General features: G+C 41.2%; 1 protein-coding gene across 1 annotated transcript in view; it reads right to left on the reverse strand.

Moving 5' to 3' along the window:
* Nucleotides 1-3081: 3081 nt before the first annotated feature.
* The window catches only part of scrib (scribble planar cell polarity protein), a gene marked incomplete at its 3' end in the record, with an annotated part of 72422 nt that continues 55605 nt past the window's right edge, over nt 3082-19898 (reverse strand). Inside the window, 19 exon segments of the mRNA XM_037694122.1 lie at nt 3082-3156; nt 3623-3660; nt 3744-3883; nt 4400-4552; nt 4984-5166; nt 7359-7448; nt 7517-7733; nt 7808-7967; nt 8269-8421; nt 8675-8725; nt 9831-9941; nt 10505-10627; nt 12632-12685; nt 13131-13184; nt 13339-13410; nt 13918-14292; nt 17922-18002; nt 19303-19359; nt 19798-19854. Of these exon segments, the coding sequence (XP_037550050.1) occupies nt 3082-3156; nt 3623-3660; nt 3744-3883; nt 4400-4552; nt 4984-5166; nt 7359-7448; nt 7517-7733; nt 7808-7967; nt 8269-8421; nt 8675-8725; nt 9831-9941; nt 10505-10627; nt 12632-12685; nt 13131-13184; nt 13339-13410; nt 13918-14292; nt 17922-18002; nt 19303-19359; nt 19798-19854 (2244 nt within the window).

Genomic DNA, 19898 nt, shown 5'->3' on the forward strand with positions numbered 1-19898 from the left:
GAGGCTTTTAAAAACTCCCAGCCTTGTTCATTACTCAAAACCGCAATCATGGGTAAGACTGCCGACCTGACTGCTGTCCAGAAGGCCATCATTGACACCCTCAAGCAAGAGGGTAAGACACAGAAAGAAATTGCTGAACCAATAGGCTGTTCCCAGAGTGCTGTATCAAGGCACCTCAGTGGGAAGTCTGTGGGAAGGGAAAAGTGTGGCAGAAAACGCTGCACAACGAGAAGAGGTGACCGGACCCTGAGGAGGATTGTGGAGAAGGACCGATTCCAGACCTTGGGGGACCTGCGGAAGCAGTGGACTGAGTCTGGAGTAGAAACATCCAGAGCCACCGTGCACAGGCGTGTGCAGGAAATGGGCTACATGTGCCGCAGTCCCCAGGTCAAGCCACTTTTGAACCAGAAACAGCGGCAGAAGCGCCTGACCTGGGCTCCAGAGAAGCAGCACTGGACTGTTGCTCAGTGGTCCAAAGTACTTTTTTCAGATGAAAGCAAATTTTGCATGTCATTCGGAAATCAAGGTGCCAGAGTCTGGAGGAAGACTGGGGAGAAGGAAATGCCAAAATGCCAGAAGTCCAGTGTGAAGCACCCACAGTCAGTGATGGTCTGGGGTGCCATGTCAGCTGCTGGTGTTGGTCCACTGTGTTTTATCAAGGGCAGGGTCAATGCAGCTAGCTATCAGGAGATTTTGGAGCACTTCATGCTTCCATCTGCTGAAAAGCTTTATGGAGATGAAGATTTCATTTTTCAGCACGACCTGGCACCTGCTCACAGTGCCAAAACCACTGGTAAATGGTTTACTGACTATGTTATTACTGTGCTCAATTGGCCTGCCAACTCTCCTGACCTGAACCCCATAGAGAACCTGTGGGATATTGTGAAGAGAAAGTTGAGAGACGCAAGACCCAACACTCTGGATGAGCTTAGGGCCGCTATCGAAGCATCCTGGGCCTCCATAACACCTCAGCAGTGCCACAGGCTGATTGCCTCCATGCCACGCCGCATTGAAGCAGTCATTCATGCAAAAGGATTCCCGACCAAGTATTGAGTGCATAACTGAACATGATTATTTGAAGGTTGGCGTTTTTTGTATTAAAAACACTTGTCTTTCATTGGTGGGATGAAATATGCTAATTTTTTGGGACAGGCATTTTGGGTTTTCATGAGCTGTATGCCATAATCATCAGTATTAAAACAATTAAAGACCTGAAATATTTCAGTTGGTGTGCAATGAATCTGAAATATATGAAAGTTTCATTTTTATCATTACATTATGGAAAATAATGACCTTTATCATAATATGCTAATTTTTTGAGAAGGACCTTATGTAAAAGGCGCTGTTTTTGTATGACAACCCAGTGACAAGGATGTCTGCAGCGCCAGCACAACGTTATGATTTCACACGCACCGTTGAGTTTAGATTTGTGAAAATTTACAAATACGCACTGTTCTAGTGTTGTCATTGTGTTAGAGAGAGTAAATATTATGAATAAATTTGACATTAAACATAATCCAAGTTGAAGTGTTACATCATTTTCAGCCCCTTCTTTGACATCTGCATTTGGTAGCAGGACAGACTGACAAAGACCACGCAGAATAATGTAGTAGTTTAATTCCACAGCAGATATATATATGTAGTCTCTGTAAGTAGGTCTAGGGGGAAAATATTGGTATTGGTTATCGCCTAAATAAGTTTTAACATATCGACATATCGGATATCGGCCAAAAATTTGATATTGTGCATCCCTAACTTAAAGGCTTGTAAATCAAAACACATAGAAAGCCTACCTTTATTTTCAGATTGTTGCAGGACTTTAGACAATAATCCAGACCCAACAGTTGTTCTGCAATTTGTTTAAATCCTTCTTGTACATTTTTAAATACTGACCCTGTGACTAATGATGCTGATTAAACATTTACTTTATTTTTGACCCACTGACTGTCGATGGTGTAGATACAGCACAGATGCTCAAGCAGGGAAACAGTCCCCATTTACAGAGAACCTGTTTAACGCTCATATTTCTGAGATTATTAAAGTCCAACTTTCAAAAAGGGAACTTAGAATAAATATATTGATCAGTTTTCTAGACTGCACAGATTTCTGATCTTCATGAAGCTCTGACATGTTGATTAGGATTTTGGCTGATTCTACAACTGGCAGAATACTAAACTTCATTTACACATTCCTGATAAAAAAAATAAAAAATTCCTTTTCATTTTTTTAATGGGGAAAAAAGCTAATTAACAATTTAGCGGTTGTTTGTTATAGAACAAAAAGTGAACGTGTTCTTTGAGTGCTGGGCATCAGTCGAGCCCGTCAACCTAAAACTGGACGATTCTGCTCATCTGCTAAACCAACTCACTAGTTCTAACACACAATGTGACACTAACAACACAGTTACAACTAAAGACAGAACACAAACAACACTGAGCAACAAATTCAGACGCCACAAAACGTGCGTGTTCTGTGACCCGACAAACGTACAAACATGACCCAAAACATTACGACCGCTTTAAAACCATGTTCACTGCAGGTCCAACAAGCCCAGGATCCCCCTGCTTCCCCTCCTGTCTCTTTCTCCACAAAGGAGCTAAAAAAACAGTTATTACACAGATGAAGGGAAAAGGAAATCAACGTTCCAAGAGCCAGAAAATGAGAAATATGATGGAAGTTCTTCTGCTTGACCCATGCACGAAAAAAAAGAAAAGATGGAAGTGGAGTGAGAGTGAGCCAGAATCTGTGATCAGAACTGATTCTTGTTAGTGAAATCAAAACATTGTATCTTTGCAGCAGGTGTGTCTGAGACTCAGTTAGTTGAAACAGAGGTGAATGGTTACTGATAAAGATGTTTATATTGAATATTTATCTTGGGAAGCCGTCATTAAAAGTATTCATGTCAGTTCAGGTTAGTGTGGCACACCGACACCAGGCAGCTCAGCTCATCTCTGAGCCTTAACCCCGACAGCAGCGTCACGATGCCGCGATCAACAGAAACTAGAGGGGAGAGGCAGCAGGGAAAGCCAGGGGGAGGGAGGAGGCGGCCAGAGCCCCCAGAGCTCAGCATGCAGCCAATACCTGGATGTCGTATACGGGTTTGGAAGAAGGAATGGCGGCAAACTGTCGGTAGTCAAACTTCTTTGATGACAGGGACTAGAAGGATAGCAAACAGGAATGAGCAGAGGGTGAGGATGAGAACAAGGATGGAGGAATCAGGAGGGTGGGGCGGTGTACAGAGAGGAGGAGGAAAATGGGAAAATAAAGGGTGGAAGGCAGAACAGGCTAATGGGTGAGCCAGCTTAGGCGTGAGGTGAGCAATGTGTTGTCAGCTCGTTGATTTTAAAGCAGGACGGTGGATTCATGGCGCTGTGTGTGTTTTAGCAGATGATCCGTTGCCACCTTCTACAAAAACCCCTACTCATTTTATTTTTAAAGAAAGCTCCTTAAATCATAATGTCTATATTAAAGCTAAGGTTGGTATAGTTTACGATACAAGCTCTCCACATGTAAACAAACTCTGAGAGGAGTTCATCCTGAGAAGTTGTGAAGTGGAAGGAAGAAAAATCATCATGTGTTAAGACACAACTTAAGGAGCAGGTGTAAAATGTAAAGTGCTTACCAGCCTGCCCGGTGAGGTTAGTGCTCGAGGACTGAGCTCTGCCAAAGAGACAAAACGTGCTCAAGTAAGATGGTTTAACATTTCTTCATAATCCAGCTGGGTGTAAATAAAAATGACTTACCTTCCACTGGAGTAGGAGAAGGTGTTGGAGCAGGCGAGGGCGACTCCGTCAGCTGGTCTAACGTCCCACGTTTCTTTCCGTCTCGAGACTTGGCAATGACCATCTGAGCTTTCAGTGCGTCTTGTTCCAGAGACTTCATCCTACACGGGAAACAAACAAACAAAACCGATCAGAAAAATGCCTCGGAAATATAAAGCAGCCTCACTTTAGCAGAATCGCTGCTAACTTCAGGTGCTCCTTGTCCTGGATTGCTCATACAATCTTATTTTGTTGAAAATTAAAAAAAAAACAAAGAGTAAAAGGGGGCAGTCCAGGAAAAGGATGGTTAAGGTTTACCCTTAACTCACAGTAGCTTGCAAACTTACTGCGGGCGTAGTGTTAGTATAAAAAAAACTGAGAATAGCAAGGCACAAATAAAGAAAAGTGCTGCAGGGGGAGGACAAGACAGGAGAGAGAGGCTGAAGCCAAAAGCAGCTAGAAATGAAAATGTCTAAAGACGTGCAGCCAAACAAAACTAGGAAGGCAGTGAAGGCACCGTTAGTGTTGCTCTGCTTGCTTGGAGCTTTCTGAATTTGGCTTCTAGCAAAATACCCCAAAGCGCCCCAGCCCACCCCATAATGCCGTGCGTCTGGCCTGGCTGGGGCCAAGGAGCAGACCTGAGCTGGGAGGTTGCAGAGGCGGAGGCAGAGGAGGAAGAATGGGGCTGGGGGGGTGCAGCTGCGCCCTGAGCGGCCCTCACTCTGGCCTGGTAGAGCCTCTTTGCCAGGTCCTGCTCATACTGTCTAACATCCTCCTCGAGGCCATAAGGCCTGGGCCCCACGAGGCCACAGAGAACGGATGAAGAGGATGAAAGGGGGAGGAAGAGGGAGTGGGATGAAGAGTATTCCAGGATGAACGAAGGATGGGAAGAGGGAAAATTGGCATGAACAGAAAAAGAGAAGAAAACCCAAGAATGGAAAGTAAAACACTAATAATAAATCAGTTGAAGACAGGACATTAGGGTGAACACACAACACACAATAGTTCTTCACATCAAATAACCGTACGACTGAAGACATTTGAAACAAAGGATCCACAACCCTCTGCTCTATATTTATCATTTCTAAACCTCAATGCAGCAGCAAATAAAAAGTTTCTAAACGTTGAGTTTGTCATCACAAATGTACAAAATGTCACACGTGGCTTTTAAAATTTTTTTTAAATGAGTTTGTTGTAAAGTGTGAAACTCTGGTGCAGTTACCGTGCTGCCCTCCACATGGCCCTCTTCTCCGCTTCCAGAGCTCGTTTCTCTGCAGGGGACAGGTCCTTGTCGGGGGCCACAGCCAGCTCAGGACTCTGCATGCGAAGTCTCTCTTGTTGTCTTCGTTCTGCCTTGGCCGTGCGGATGGGGGCGGACAACTCTTCGGGGTGAGCCGAGATCAGACTGATGAGACATAAAAAACAATGACGTGTGAGTGACGGAACGTAGACGTTCACAGTAGAGGATGACATTTTTTCGGGAGTACCGCCGGTCACGTGATTCCGGCCGGATTCCAGTGGAACCGGAGTCAACATCATTATAACTCACGTGACCGGACTGAAAGCTAACGGGAGCAGACAGGAGCGGGAACCGACCAATAACCCAAAATGAAAATGAAACAAACAAACAACAAAAAAATAAAACACGGGCGCAACTATTTTGTAGTTTTCTTTCAGTAAGCCTTCACTTTAACACAAGTCAAAAGGACTACATTTCCCAGGAGTCAAGTGTTCGAGCCGTAGCTTTTCTCCGAGAGGGAGAGGAGCAGCGAGCGAAGCGGTACCGAGTAACTGAAAATAGTTTGCAAAGCAAGGTAAGAAGTAACTGTCTGTCTATTAAACTCACAGAACAGGCAGGAAAGTGTCAAATAACCCTGAACTTCATGAGTTGTGTTGGTGCTGTGCTGCTTTAAACTTTAGTCTCAGCTGTGAGGAGCTGCGGGGAGTTGGACTTTGTAAATGAACAGACTCAAACAGCACATTTTTCTCCACCATGTCCCTTTTAATTTAAAAATTATGCTCTGCTTTGTTATGTGGGTTTTTAGGTTAAAATCTTCATTATCTGTTGCTGTTTGTAATGTAAAAAAAACCCCCAAAAAAACGAACTCTTCCTGGTTAAAGTGCACGCATTCTCCGGTAAAAATATCCCAGTTCTAATATGAAAGGCTGGTTACACATTATAATAACTGTTATTGTAGGGGGGACATATTGGTGTGAGGTCTGTGGGTCCTCCACCATAACTTTTTAAATAAAGTAGCTGCTATTTCCTGCATTCTGGTGTATTTTAACAGGTTTAAAAACATCTATGTTTACCTACATAAGTAAATCCTTTATTCAACAACTGTTTTAGAAAGCATGGCACAAGAAGTAGCACTAAGCTTTTTGTTTGTCTTTAATTTAATTTAATGTTTCTACCTAACACAGGAAGCTGTTAGCTCTGGAAGCAAGCTGTTAAACAGCTTTGGACACAAAGACCCTTGTCACACAATTCAAAAGAGCAGGTAAGATACATAACATCTTGTAATCTCTGCCTGGTGAGGCTGATTAAATAATTATAAAATATAAGTGAAATAAATAAAGAAAAATTGAGCTTGTGTAATTTATATTTGCAAATGTCACATTTTCTTGACTTAATTTCAATTGTAAATCTTGTTTTTGATCAAATATTTTTTTCCAAAAGAAAGGCCAACAGATTGTAATTTGTAGTCACGGTAACCCTATTTTGACTCGTGCACTGTCTTCTTTCACTTTTAGGTTACACAAGGCTCTGGACTGGTCCAGCTGTGGAGTGATGAGGTGGAACACCAGACCTGCAATGATCCAGTGTGTAAATGATGCTCTGAAGTCTGGTAAGATGCACGACATCATGCTTCACCCAAACGAGCTCGTTACCTCGACCACATAGACTGAACTTCTTGAGGACGTCGTCCAATGTATAATAATGCCTTTAAACATTTTTATTTGTTCTCTTGCTTGGTACATTATTTTTTTCTTTTTTTTGGTTTGTTTATTTAAACAATTTAAAACATGACAGTAATGTCACTGTTTAAAGGAAACAATTGCTCAATAAATTAGTAAAATGCAACTTGTTATGTTTGGGTTCTTTCATGTAAGATAGACATGGTGTGACCCATGTACTGGTTTTGATTTTTTGTTTTTACTGTAACTGACCTTCAAAAGAGCCAGAAACAAGGACTCAACCGCTGATCCTCCGTAGAAAAATTATATGGACAACAGGCCATGTATTATTTGTTTTATGACATTTAGTGAAGGTTTTTGTTTGGATTAAGGAAATAAATGTCTCTATTTCACCACAGATGAACTGTTCCTGTTGCCATATCTTTTGAAATAAAAATGCACAACACAAAGTAATTTAAACAGGAATGGGTAGAAGATCAGATCAAATTCAATGTATTTCCTAAAAATTAAATGAAAAACAGGAGCAGGACAGGAGTGGGAGTCATGTTACCAGGAGTGGGACAGGACAGGATTAATTTTTTTTACTCTGGACCAGGATTGGGACAGGAGTGAAAATCCACTCCTGTGTCATTCTCTAGTTCACAGATCTGTGAAACGGGTTCTGTTAATTATAATTACCCAGTCATAGAGTTAGGCCTCTGGTCGTGCCTGAAACTGTCCTCCAGTGAATTCCTTTGGGCGTCTTCTTTACCGTCCACAGAGGAAGTTCTGCGCACAGGAAATAATGAAGCCAAGTCGTAAAGATAAACCAAAATGTGAAATATTTCAGTTCTTACCCTGAGCTTTCACCATAGCTGGATGGGATGTTGTAGTTTGGAGGTGTGGAGCAGTGCTGCGACGGGGCAGACACTGGCTCCACATTGTACTCTACTCCATCCAACAAGACTTTTCCTGTAGCCTTCATCTGCGCCACCTGCTTAGCCAGGTCTTCTTCCTCATCGTCTTCATCTTCATCCATCAGGTACTCCCGTGCCCGCAGCTCAAACTTACGCTCTGGAAAAAAATTTAAAGATCAACCAAGTTGTCATGTTTCTATTGATTTTTTGAAACAGCAGTAAAAAACAAACCTTCCTCCTCCCTCATTTTCTTGAGGTCGTCCTCTCCGACCAGGGAGACCCTGGGTTTTGGTTTCTCTGGCGTCTGCTGCTTCACGTCGATCTCAAAGTATTTCTGCCTGTCCCTGAACGAGCGCTGTTCTGGACTGCCCTTGCCACCGGGAGAAGGGCTCTGTGGAGTTACAGGGACAGATAATTAATGAACTCCTGCAGCATTCCTACTAACACAGCTACAAACAGTTGTGTTGTTGTACAGCCAGTGATGCTGAAGGACAGAAGCATCAGACCAAGAGGAAACACCCAGCCCCATTTCACTGATGTCACATCAGCGAACACTGACAGTCCCATTACTGACAGGAGTATTTTATTATTTTAGTTTCTGGGAGCAGAGAAGCCACCACCGCTCAAGCCAAGCACCCCACAGCCTCAACGAAGAACAAGGCTGGTTTAGTCGAGGTGAAGGCGGTGGATACCTGCAGGTCCAAGGACAGCCTGGAGAGGCGAGGCACTGCTGCCAGGCTCATATACTCCCGCCGATCAGATGAGAGGGAGGACCGGGGCGAGACCTTACTGGTCAGATCCTGACCAGCACTTTTATTAACAAACACCTCGTCGTTCATCTCAAGCTAAAAAGGCCAAATACATCAGTAGAGCACATGAGTGCATTTAGACAGCAACAGAATCTGTGTTCAGCTCCTAAATGGACCCAATAAAGCAGCACATTTAACTTGAAGATTAATAAAAGTTAAAGTTTATATTGATGTGTAAAGTAACTGCAAACCAGGCTTTTTAAAAATCCAAGGGTGAAATAAAACTATAAACATCAGTTTACGCCAATATTATGGAATTAAACAGTAATAAACAGTAATGTTTACTCACCTCTGGAGAAGGTTGCTTTGGGTGGATATTGTTCCTCCCAGCATATAAGTCCTGTTGGCAGAGCAGAAATGATTGATGGTGACGAAAAGAGAAAAAGACAATGAACAGGCTGATTAGCAGCTGGAGTATACCGTATTTTCCAGCCTATAAGTCACACCTTTTTGCCTAATTTGTATACCTGGCGACGTATACGCTGAAGCTACTTATTTATGTTTTTTCCCCATATTTATAATCCAATTTTTGGCTATGACCATTTTCATCATTCAAACATGGAAAATATTGAACACTACCATTTTCAGCCACTAGATGGCACTCGAGTAGTATAGCATGGCGTTGTGTCATGTAATAGGTAAAAGTGGCTATTAATGACACAATCGGCTTGCCATAGCATCCCACCTTTGTCCAGCTCCAGGATTATGCCTGGAGCAAACATCAAACCTGCTTCATTTCGCTGCGCCGCCCTGGCAAAATGCATTTATTAAGTAAAAGTTCGACTGAGACACATCTTTGCTATAAATTAGTTATTATCCACTGCTATTTGTATCTATATTTTTATTTTATATGCCTTGTTGCTGTTTTAAGTGCTCTATAAATAAACTGGTATGGTATGGTATAATTTCAAGCAAACAAATAATTGTTTTTAAATGTTAATTTTGTTAAATTCTTGTTCAAGTCTTCCCGTGCACGCTCCCGCGGCCGCCATATGGCAGCCAATCGATTTTTGGCACAACACGACCCACGTTTCCAGGTTGTCAGCAGTGATGCATAATAGATGCAATGTATATGACGAAGCGACATATTTATGCTTTTTTTCCCACTTTATTAGACATATATGGACTGATGCGACTTATAAGGCGGTGCGACATGTACGGCAGAAAATACGGTAATAAAGAGTAAATATAGGATCAAATATTAGTGCATGAGCCACACAAATGGATCAGAATTCAACACCAGTATGACAGGTGATGGAAATGAAGCACAAAAACCAACAATGAGCACATTCCACATGTCACAGCACGTCACAGAACCCCCATGACAACACAGGTTCGACTTAGGTCAGCCTGCTTTGGACAGGTGGAAGGGGGCGGAGCCAGATGAACCAGTCAACACAGCATGCTTGTGTCGTGACCCGCTCAGTGCAGTCAGCACGTCCTACCTGCGGTGGCTCCAGCACAGCCAGTGAACGAGGCACGGCGGCAAACGCCTTGTATGCCTGCTTGACATTCAATGGAAACTCGTCGGGCGATAAGGGGGAGGGGGCGCGAGGCTGCAGGGAGTGGGAGGAGTCATGGAAAGTGAGTCCATATGGTAAAGGAGGCAGGGGAGAACAAACAGACATGGAGCAGAAGGTAGACAATGAAAAAAAAACCCTGCACAGTTTAAGAGGACTGGAGGAGAACAGGTGAGCAGCAGGTGGTTTAATGTGAGAGGAGGAGGAATGCAGAGAAAGACAAGACAGTAGGGCTTGGACAGGCAGAGCAGATTGTTGTTCCTGTTTTAACACCTCTGTGAAACAATCAGGTGGTGAGGAGTTAAAAATATTTTTTCTACATTCAATTTTACTGCTTGCCACAAGAATAAATTAGTGACGTTTGAGAAATCTGAAATCTTTTTCAGGTATGGTTGATTCAGCTCTGAGCTCAGTACCAGTGGAGTTCTGACATATGACCTCCAGGTGTGTCTGAGGGTAAACAGATACACCTGAACAGACCTGGCTGCTCGGTCCATTCAAACACAATAATACACGTTCTTTTTTGTTTTTGGGTGCGCCGCCTCAGCAGACAGCAGAGTTTTTAAGGACCAGCCCTACGTGGTGGTGAGGGGTCTTACAGAGGTCTGGGAGTTGAATGGGGAGGGGCCATGCTGAAAGGGGTTAGGACTACGGCCCTCCGGAGTGACGGGGGAGGTGCTGGGCTTCGCTCGGCCAATTGGCTGGATGGCACCAGGTCGTGTCTGGAAAGAAAGCAAACCATTTTCTCAAGAAAGACTCCTCAGATGCTGAACTTTAAAGTGAATGAAAACTGAAAATAAATGGAGTTGATGGCTAAAATGAGTTGGAGCAGAAATTATTTAATAATGAGGTATAATGCACACACACACGTGTTCTGAAAAAACTTATTTAGGACTTAATCCAGAATCATTTAATGTCAGTTTTAGATTAAATATATTTGTTGGGAGTCATGACAACATATCCATCAAATGATGGTTGAGGTTGACCCATAAAGACCTAAGCATGTCCTAACAGGTCAATTACTGTAATTTCCGGACTATAAGCCGCTACTTTTTTCACACACTTTGAACACCCCTGATTATACAATGCTGCGGCTAATTTATGGCTTTTTTTTTGGCGAGCTAACGAGCTTCGTACTGCCAAACATTTAGCCTCGTCATATCTGGGCGCTCACATAGCTGCCCAATAGGGGTGGGTCCTCGTGACTCAATGAGACTACCTGTATAAATAAATCTATCAGAGTGATCAGGTCCTCTGGACAGATTTATGTTGTTGAAATGTTTCGTCTTTTATCCAAAATACTTTGTCAATCCTATGAGCTGCAATAAACTCAGTTTAACCAGCTGTGCTACAGACACTGTTCAGAAAAATCCTTTACTGTACGTATTTGTGTATGTTACTGGTATGTATTTAATTCAAAGTTTAAAAAATCTTTCTGTGTAAATAGCTCATGTTACAACGTGGACACCCGCGGCTTTTATACAAGCGTGGCCTATTTATGTCCAATTTTTTTTCCTTTTTAAATTTAGTGGGCGTGGCTTATATTCAGGTGCGATCAATAGTCCAGTAATTACGGTAATTGTCTAAATGTTTATGAAGCATTCACACTGTTGTGATCCATTTTTCTTCTGTACGTTTTTCAACATCTTTTTCGTTCCATAACTTTTGTGTTATTTCAACAAATCTTATATCAAAACGTTGAGCACTTTCAGAAGAAGGGTGCTATGACTTTTGGTATTGGAGCAACTTTAGCTTTTTGAAATATTTGGCCTTTTCTCCTATTTTTCCTCATAGAAAATGAATTGAGCTCATTTTACATCCTTCAAGTCTTTAGATCTGTTTACAACCTTTGTCTCTGGTTCAGCTTCTTTCAGTGTCCTTGTGCAAATTTAAACTTTTTTCCAGCTACTTTCAGATGATTTTTCAGCACTTTTGTACTTCTTTCTGCTGTATTCTGCTAACTACAACATTTTTGTGCTTCTTCTAACTTCTTTCTGCTAATATCAGCTCGTTATGCTCCTTTCAGTTTGTTTCTACAAGTTTCAGCTTTTTTCTTACTTTTTTTTTTTTGCCGTTTTAGCTACTATTTACATTGTTTATGCTCATTTTACCTTTTTCGGCCAGTTCCATTTTTTTTTTTTTTAGCTAATTTCAACCGTTTTCAGCCTAATTCAGCAAAAATGTGCTCTCTCAATTTCATTTGGGTAATTTAAGCTTCTTTCTGCTGTTTTAGCTACTTTTCAGCAGTTTTTTGTGTGCGCGCTAATTTAAGCTTTTTTTTCCAGATAATTTCATTTTTTTGTACTTTCTGCTCCTTTCAGCCTAATAATTCCACCTTTTTTTTTTTTTTTAGTTCATTTCAGTTCCTTACGCTTCCTTCTGGTAGTTTATGCTAAAGCTTCTTTCTGCCTTTTCAGCTACTTTACAGCTATGTTTTGCACATTTCAGCTCTTTATTTTTAGCTAATTTCCAATGTTTAGTGCTAATTTCTGCTTCTTTAAACCTAATTCAGCACATCTGTGTTCCTTCTGCTTTCTTCTACTAACTTAGGCTTGTTCCATTTCAGCATGGTTTTTAAGCTAATTTCAGCTGTTTTTCAGCAAGTTCTTCAGCAATAAGCATTCACACTGCATTTTCGCAGGAAATGCAATTTCTATAGTTTATTTAGTTTCCTCTTCTGTTCTGTAACATACATAATGTTTCCTCAGAGCTTCGTAGACACTCACTGATGGTGACGTGTTGTCCTTGACAGTGGGAGTGGAGGTGAAATGAACGTTTGCCTGCAGAAAAAAAAACATTCAAACTAAATTAAATGGTAAATTCTATGACTCTGATGTAAAAATGCACACGTCAGCAACATCTATGTTAAATTCAACCAACTGTGCAAACTGTATCTACATTTTTATTAAAAGTCTTTTTTTAGTATGATGGAAAGCTGCATAAAATCTTCTCAAACAAAACACCAGGGTTAATCTGGAGCTCATTTAATTGTCCTTTGTGACATTCTGTGTGCAAGTGCATCTATGATCCTATGAGCTGACGATGTTCCTGGTATTCTTTGAGAAATGAAGCCATAGCTGGTCAGCAGAGTTTAGGGGCAGTCCCTCACAAATTAATGCACAAAGCAAAGCATCAGTAATCAGCTTGGCATCGTGAAGCATTCACATGCTGTTCAGAGCTCAGGGCAGCAGTCTCATCTGCAAAGATGGCCACAAACCCACTTACAAAGCGGGTCTCCCTGCCTGCACACAGGGAGCTGTTGGAGGAGTGGTGGCTGGGCTAAGGGTGGGAAGGAAGGTCAAGAGGGTCAGCTGTGAAATACCTCCTCTAAAGAGCTAGAAGTGACTCATGGGAGAAGGATAAAGTAAATTAAAAGATGTTGTGATGGCAGGTAGTGGTTACTGGAGAGTGGCTGGGTGTTGGAGCAGCTCACCGGCTGGATAGTTGGAGAGTAAGGTGCATCTCTGATCGGACTGTCCGTCCTGGTGTAGTCGGAAGAAGGCACCTAGAGTAGAAAAACAAAAACATTTCAACTGCTGTCTTAAAGACCTGCCATGGCTTCAATGCAAGGAACTCAAACATACAGGACAGTCATGTGAATTATTTCTTAGTAATTGGACAAGCAAAAATAAAACCTGCTGATAACCATGCATTTTTCTGTGCACCTCACAGTCTGCATTCTTTCATGGCTACTTGTGATCTTCCTTGAAGCTGCTGAGTCAGCCATTCTACTCGATATGGACTGCCGAGGCCCCTGAACGCCTTAAGAGATGCCACAAGCTGTGCTCACAGCAAAACCATGCACCACCTTGTTAAACAGGATTAATGCACAGAACTGACACCAATGTCTAATTTGAGAAGGAGCGAGGGGTTTAATTTTCACAGGCAACACTTGTTAATTCACATTCACATGTCTATTAAAAGACTGAATTTCTCTTCACACTTTAAGGATCCAGTGAGTGAAACACAGCAGAACAACATGCTGCCTCCGAGCTCCACTCAGGCATCTTGCCTTGTTGAACAACCAGGGCTGCAGCTTCCCCTGCCGGCCGTAGCCCACCGGAGGTCCCGACAGGATCTGCTCTCCAGAAGGACGACCCCTCCCTTTGCGATTAGCCACTAAGAAAGGGTTTTCTTTAAAGCACATTGGCTGCGAGTCCACCAAGCACTCCTCTTCCTCTTCAGGAGTAAACGATGATGCTGTTGTGGAACCACAACTGTCGATGGTGGACATCTCATTTGGGGAGCACTGGTCTTCATCATGGTCTGTGTTCAGAGTGGGACTCAGAGGTTTGGTGGGCTGACTCAACCCGAAGCTCGTGGGCTTTAAGGGAGACCCGCACTCGGCCTGCAGCGGAGCCTCCATGGGAGCAACAGAGATCGAGAACTTAACAGGAGCAAAGAAGAGAGAGAGAAGGTGCTGAGACGGGATGAGACCTGCCAAAACTGTCAGTCACAACGTAAACTTTAAGATGGCTTACAGAGGCAGTTTGATTTTTTTTCCTATTTATGGTAAATAAATAAAGTAATAGATTAAATGAGACAAAAGTCAGAACAAGACAAGGAGAAATGCTTTTCTGGTTTTGTAGATCTATGCATAGAAACTCGACACAGAAGCCCCAATGCTAAAACGAGGAACTTCCATCACTGAACCTCCTCTGAAGCCTTTAAGATGAGTATCTTAGTGTCCATCATTCAGGACTCCACTGGTGGTCTGTGCTGCCAGACATTAATGCAGCACTGGCTCTCAGGTTTGACTTTAAATCAACCTATTGCAGACAGGAACTCACGTTTTAGCTCATCATTCTCTCAGAAACAAAGTGAGAAAAGGTATTGTACTACTCACATGGAAAAAGGTTTTCACATAACTTAAAAGTTGTTGTCACTATTTTCAAAAATATTAGAGAAATTATTTGTAACCAGATTAGATCGATTCATAGATAAACAGAATATTTTAAGTAGTAGTCAATGGGTTTAGAGCAAATAATTCAACGTCACTGGCTCTCATGGAACTAATAGAAGAGATAACTGTTGGTGATCAAAAACAGTATTGTTTGTGTTTTTATTTATTTATAAAAGGACTTCGACACTAATTGACCACACCATTCTCTTTGAAAAACTGAATAAATACAGCATTAGAGGATTAGCACTAAAGTGGGTATCTAGTTATTTGAATAATAGGAGACAGCTTGCATAGCGAGTGGTGGCGCAGAGGTTAGAAGATGGGCTTGTGATCGGAGGTTCACCTTCCGGTACCATAAACATCAAAATGTGGGTGGAAAAGGTGAAACACCAACACCTCCCTCCACCCTCATTCGCCCCACTCTGGGCCCCTGAGCAAGGCCCTTAACCCCCACCATCTGCTCCCTAAACAGGTCTCTCTTGAACATGAGTTCTCGTGGCTCAATGAGCCTACCTGTATAAATAAAGGGTAAATGAAAATAAAAAAAAAATAGGTAAACGACGTAAGATCTGAATTTGGTGGTAATGGATGTGGAGTTCCTCAGGGCTCTGTGTTGGGACCAAAGTTGTTTTGTATGTGAATGATCTGAATGATGTGTCAGGGCTTTTGAAGTGTGTTTTATTTGCAGATGATACCACATTGTTTTGTTCGGGTGAAGATATTGAACAAATGTTAGAGATGATACAGGCAGAATTCGTAAAAATACAAACTTGGTTCCAACTTAACAAGTTATCATTAAATTTGGAAAAAAAATAACTACATGATATTTAGTAATATAAATAAAATGATCAGAGTCCCATTTAAAATTGACAGTATTGAAATTCATAGAGTTAATGAAATTAAATTTTTGGGTGTCGTTATTGACGAGAAGCTGACACGGAAATCTCATGTAAATAACTTAAGAATAAAAATGGCAAAATTGATTGCATCACTGTATAAAGTAAAAAAGTTTTTGAATGACAAAGCTTTGTATATATTATATAATTTAATGATTGTTCCATATTTAATCTATTGTATTGAAGTTTGGGGAAAAGCATGCAAAACAATTACAAATCCTATTTTTATTTTGCAAAAAAGTGCTATAAGAATTATTAGTAGGAAGTGCTATGGTCACCCAACAAATATTATTTCATCTGTTGAAATTATTAAAATTTTATGATTTGGTTGAATATAGTATTTACACATCATGTATCAAGATTTAAAAAAAAATTACCCCCAAATATTAAATTAAAATGTGTTAAAAAAGAGTCATTATAACCTTAAGGGAATGGAAGTGTTTGTAAAACCTCCATTTAGAACTAGTCTGAAGGAGCGCTGCGTTTTAATTCAGAGAATAGAATTGCCTTGATATCGCCATAAACATTTCTAAAACAAATTTTATGTTTAAAAAGATGATTAAGTTAAAACTGTTGGGACGGTATGGTGCCAGGTGAAGGATGCCTGATGTTTTTTTGTTTTCAATTTGGAGATTGTTTAAGCGTAGGTTGTAGTTATTTTATATATTTTTTTAAATAAGGGGCAGATATAAAAATTATTTTTCTTCTTTCTGCACCCTTTTTATTCAATGTCCTTTTATTTCTTTTTGATGAATTTGTTTTGTTTCTTTTAAATGAATGAATAAATGAATTTAAAAAAAAGTCTGCACTCTCTCTCTCTCGAGCTAAAAATAGTCCTGGCAGCCTGACTAAGAATACATCAGGTATTGTGAGGTGGTGATGCAGCTCTGGAAGAGTCTGAGGGTCAGAGGGGTGGAATGTGAAATGGTGCCAAACCCAGTCTGCGAGGGACAGCTGGGTTTTAGGTGTGAGAGAGAAAAGTCAGGCCGACGAGTCACCAACAAAATGAGCTGTCCCCATCCGCGTGGGAAAAGCAGCAACTGAACCGTTTAGTCAAAAGTATGAATGGCTAAATGTAAAATATCAGACTGAATTGTTTCACACAATAACATATAGCATTAGTTTTTTCTAAATCAAAGGAAGTTATTTACAACTAACCCTTACCCTAAACTGTGGCATATCTTTTGTGCAGAATCAATAAATCATATTTAACTCGTGTTTCAGTTTGCCATGTTCTGGATGTCAGCTACACAGAAAGTCTTATTTTACAGAGTAAGCAGAACCACGTGGGCCTGTTTCAACACACGGAGCACGAACAGCTGCTGGCGGTACAGGTTAAGTGCTGCCGTCCTCACAGATCTGAAAGTAGGGCACAAAGGCAAGGCTAGTTACGGTTGATGTACAAGTGCTGTCGTTCGTGAGCAAAAAGTACCAACGGATCTTTTACGTTGTGCCATGTGTGTAAAATTAAATTCTGAAAAGCCAAAACATTAAGTCGACTAAAAACAACGTAAAAACATTACAAGTTTAACATAAGAACAAGAAACGATGACAAAGGACGGAGAATAAAGCTGGATCAGGTAACTCACTGCAGGATGATGGCAGGACAGAGCTGTACGTCCACAATGAGATTTTAGTCTGGTTCTCGCAGACCACACTTCCTCCCCGCCTGCCGGGCACCCCACCCACCCAACTCAGAGCCAGATGCAGGTTTAAAATATCACCAAGGGTTGTTTGGTTGATAGTGGGCAGCTGTTCCCTTCCCCCATCTCACCCCGTCTGTCACACCAAGACAGAACCTGTCCTTTAGACTTTTTGATCCTTGGGATGTTTTATCCATATTTTCATCTCCGCCCTTCATTTATGAATCTTCACCCAGCTGTGACTTTAATGTAAAATCCATTTCATGCTGCTCTAATCAACATCACATTGGCTTTATACATTGGTTCAGAGCCGTTTAAACCACAGCAACTAAGATGTATGCACTTTGAGCACGTTACGTTCTCCTTTAAGGTACGACCGGTCAACTCAGGGTCACAGATTTTCCAGAGGCACAAACACCATAAATTCCACGAAGGTCTATTCTGAGCATTGACGGACGTTTCAACCCAAGGCCACACATGATATCCAAAAATGTATGACCTGAAGGCATTGACTTCATATTCAAACGCTGAAAAGTAAAATTAAACTTTTGCATGTTCACAAAGCAGGACATACCCTGTTGATTTTCTGCAGACTGGTGGTGGGCAGAGCAGCCAGTGTTTTGTAGTCAAGTTTTAAAGGTCCAGTGCCAATGTTCTAATGGGAAAGAGACAGAAAGGTGAGAAATGCCCAGTTAGCCAGTATGTGTCCATTTGAAGCATTCTTTCGGTAAAGATAAAGGGGTTTGGTTTAAATACTTCAGACTTCATTTAGAATTAACCGTAATGATATATTAGAAAAACAAAAGACTTTACTTTGCAGCTGCCCAAAAACATTATGAACATATGATTCCGAAAGTGATAGTTCAAATCTTTTAAAGTGTTTTTTTTGTTGTTTGTTTTTTGTGGACGAGCTATGAACAATTAATATCTTACCTGTTGTAGAAAGCTTTTTGAAAAGCCTCACTTTAGGGACATACAGTTTAATTCTAAGCAGACTGACAAGCTAATGGCTAATTCAAGTGAAGCAAAAACCAAAGTGTATTGCTGCCATCTCAAAACAACTCCAAAACTTTTATAGCAGTTGATACAAATGCTAATTTATAAACATCTAAGTTTGTATTACAGTTATTCTGCCATAAATAAGATATTCCTGCACTAGGCTTCAGTAGAAGTTGATATCTACACTTACAAATAACTACAAAATTTTACATAAATAACCCATCCATCCATCCATTATCTTTACCCGCTTATTCCATTTTGGGTTACGGGGGTCGCTGGTGCCCATGTCCAGCAATCACTGTGCGAGGGGCGGGGTACACCCTGGACGGGTCGCAAGTCCATCTACATAAATAACCATGTATTGTAAAACTAAATGTGTTGTAAAGGTTTATAAAAAAAGAATTTGCATGGACTTCTGTAAAACATCTGAGTGTGGAGTTATTTTAAAACAACTTTGATCTTGATCCCACTTAGACAAGCCAGTCAGCCCAGTCACAACTATCTACAACAGGTAAGATACTCATAACTTTTTGTGATCCAAACCATCCTCTTAGTTCCTTCATTGTGGTCATTTAGGTCTGACATGAATTAACTAACTCACCGCTGGGGTGATTATTATTTATATCAATTTGACCGGTTACTTTAAAAAAGTGCAGTGATGCTTCAGAAGCACTTTGAGCAGCTGCAAATCAAGGCAAAGCACTCTGAGAAAATAAGATAATAAATCTGGAGTTGATACTCTTTTTCTCCACTTTTTTACTAGAAAACAGCTGGTGCCAAGAAAAACCCACATTTTGTTCAGTCCAGCTGCTTTTGCCACAGAGCACCTTCTTCAGTAAAATATAATCAGTCTGAATAAGACCCAGTTCATCCAAACAAAAAATAAAGTTTGTGGCTAAACTAAGCTTTTGCACGGACAGAAGGTTTGTCTTATCTGTCCCTAAGGAGTGTCTCACCTCCGTCTCCTCTTCTAGCAGGCGAGTTGCCTCCTCACGCTCCAAACGCATGCGCTCCTTCACCATGAGAGGAAGTAGAGGAGGAGAGTGCAGAGGGGGAAATGCACAACCACACACAGTCACACAGTAGTGCAATGAGGGGATGGAAAGAGATGAAAGGATGATAGCGAAGGAGGAAGTGGGATGATTGGATGATTACGCATCACACCAAACACACCAAAAGGACAGGTGAGAGAGAAAAAAAATATGGGAAAGGATAGAATTCACACACATTAGAAAGTACACTATTTATGTTTCTATAAGAGCAGAAACAGCATGCGAGGTGAGACACTGCAGGAACAGTTCTGTCCAACACAAAACTCACACAGGGTGCAGAGGAGAAACTTCATTCATTCATTTTTTTTTTTTGCCATCTTTATTTCCACTGCTGCTAAGAACAGATAATTTTACCCCTTTTCCTTACCACAACTTAAACAGGTTTTTAGTTTCACTTACCACTTTCTCCATCTCTTCTCTTTCCCACTGTGACGTTTCTCTCACCATCTCAGACTCCTGGGGAAAAGCAACACTTATAAACTCCTTTCCATAAACCTCAG

This window comes from Nematolebias whitei, chromosome 20, assembly GCF_014905685.2.
Source record: "Nematolebias whitei isolate Nwh7 chromosome 20, NemWhi1, whole genome shotgun sequence".
Classification (NCBI taxonomy): Eukaryota; Metazoa; Chordata; class Actinopteri; order Cyprinodontiformes; family Rivulidae; genus Nematolebias; species Nematolebias whitei.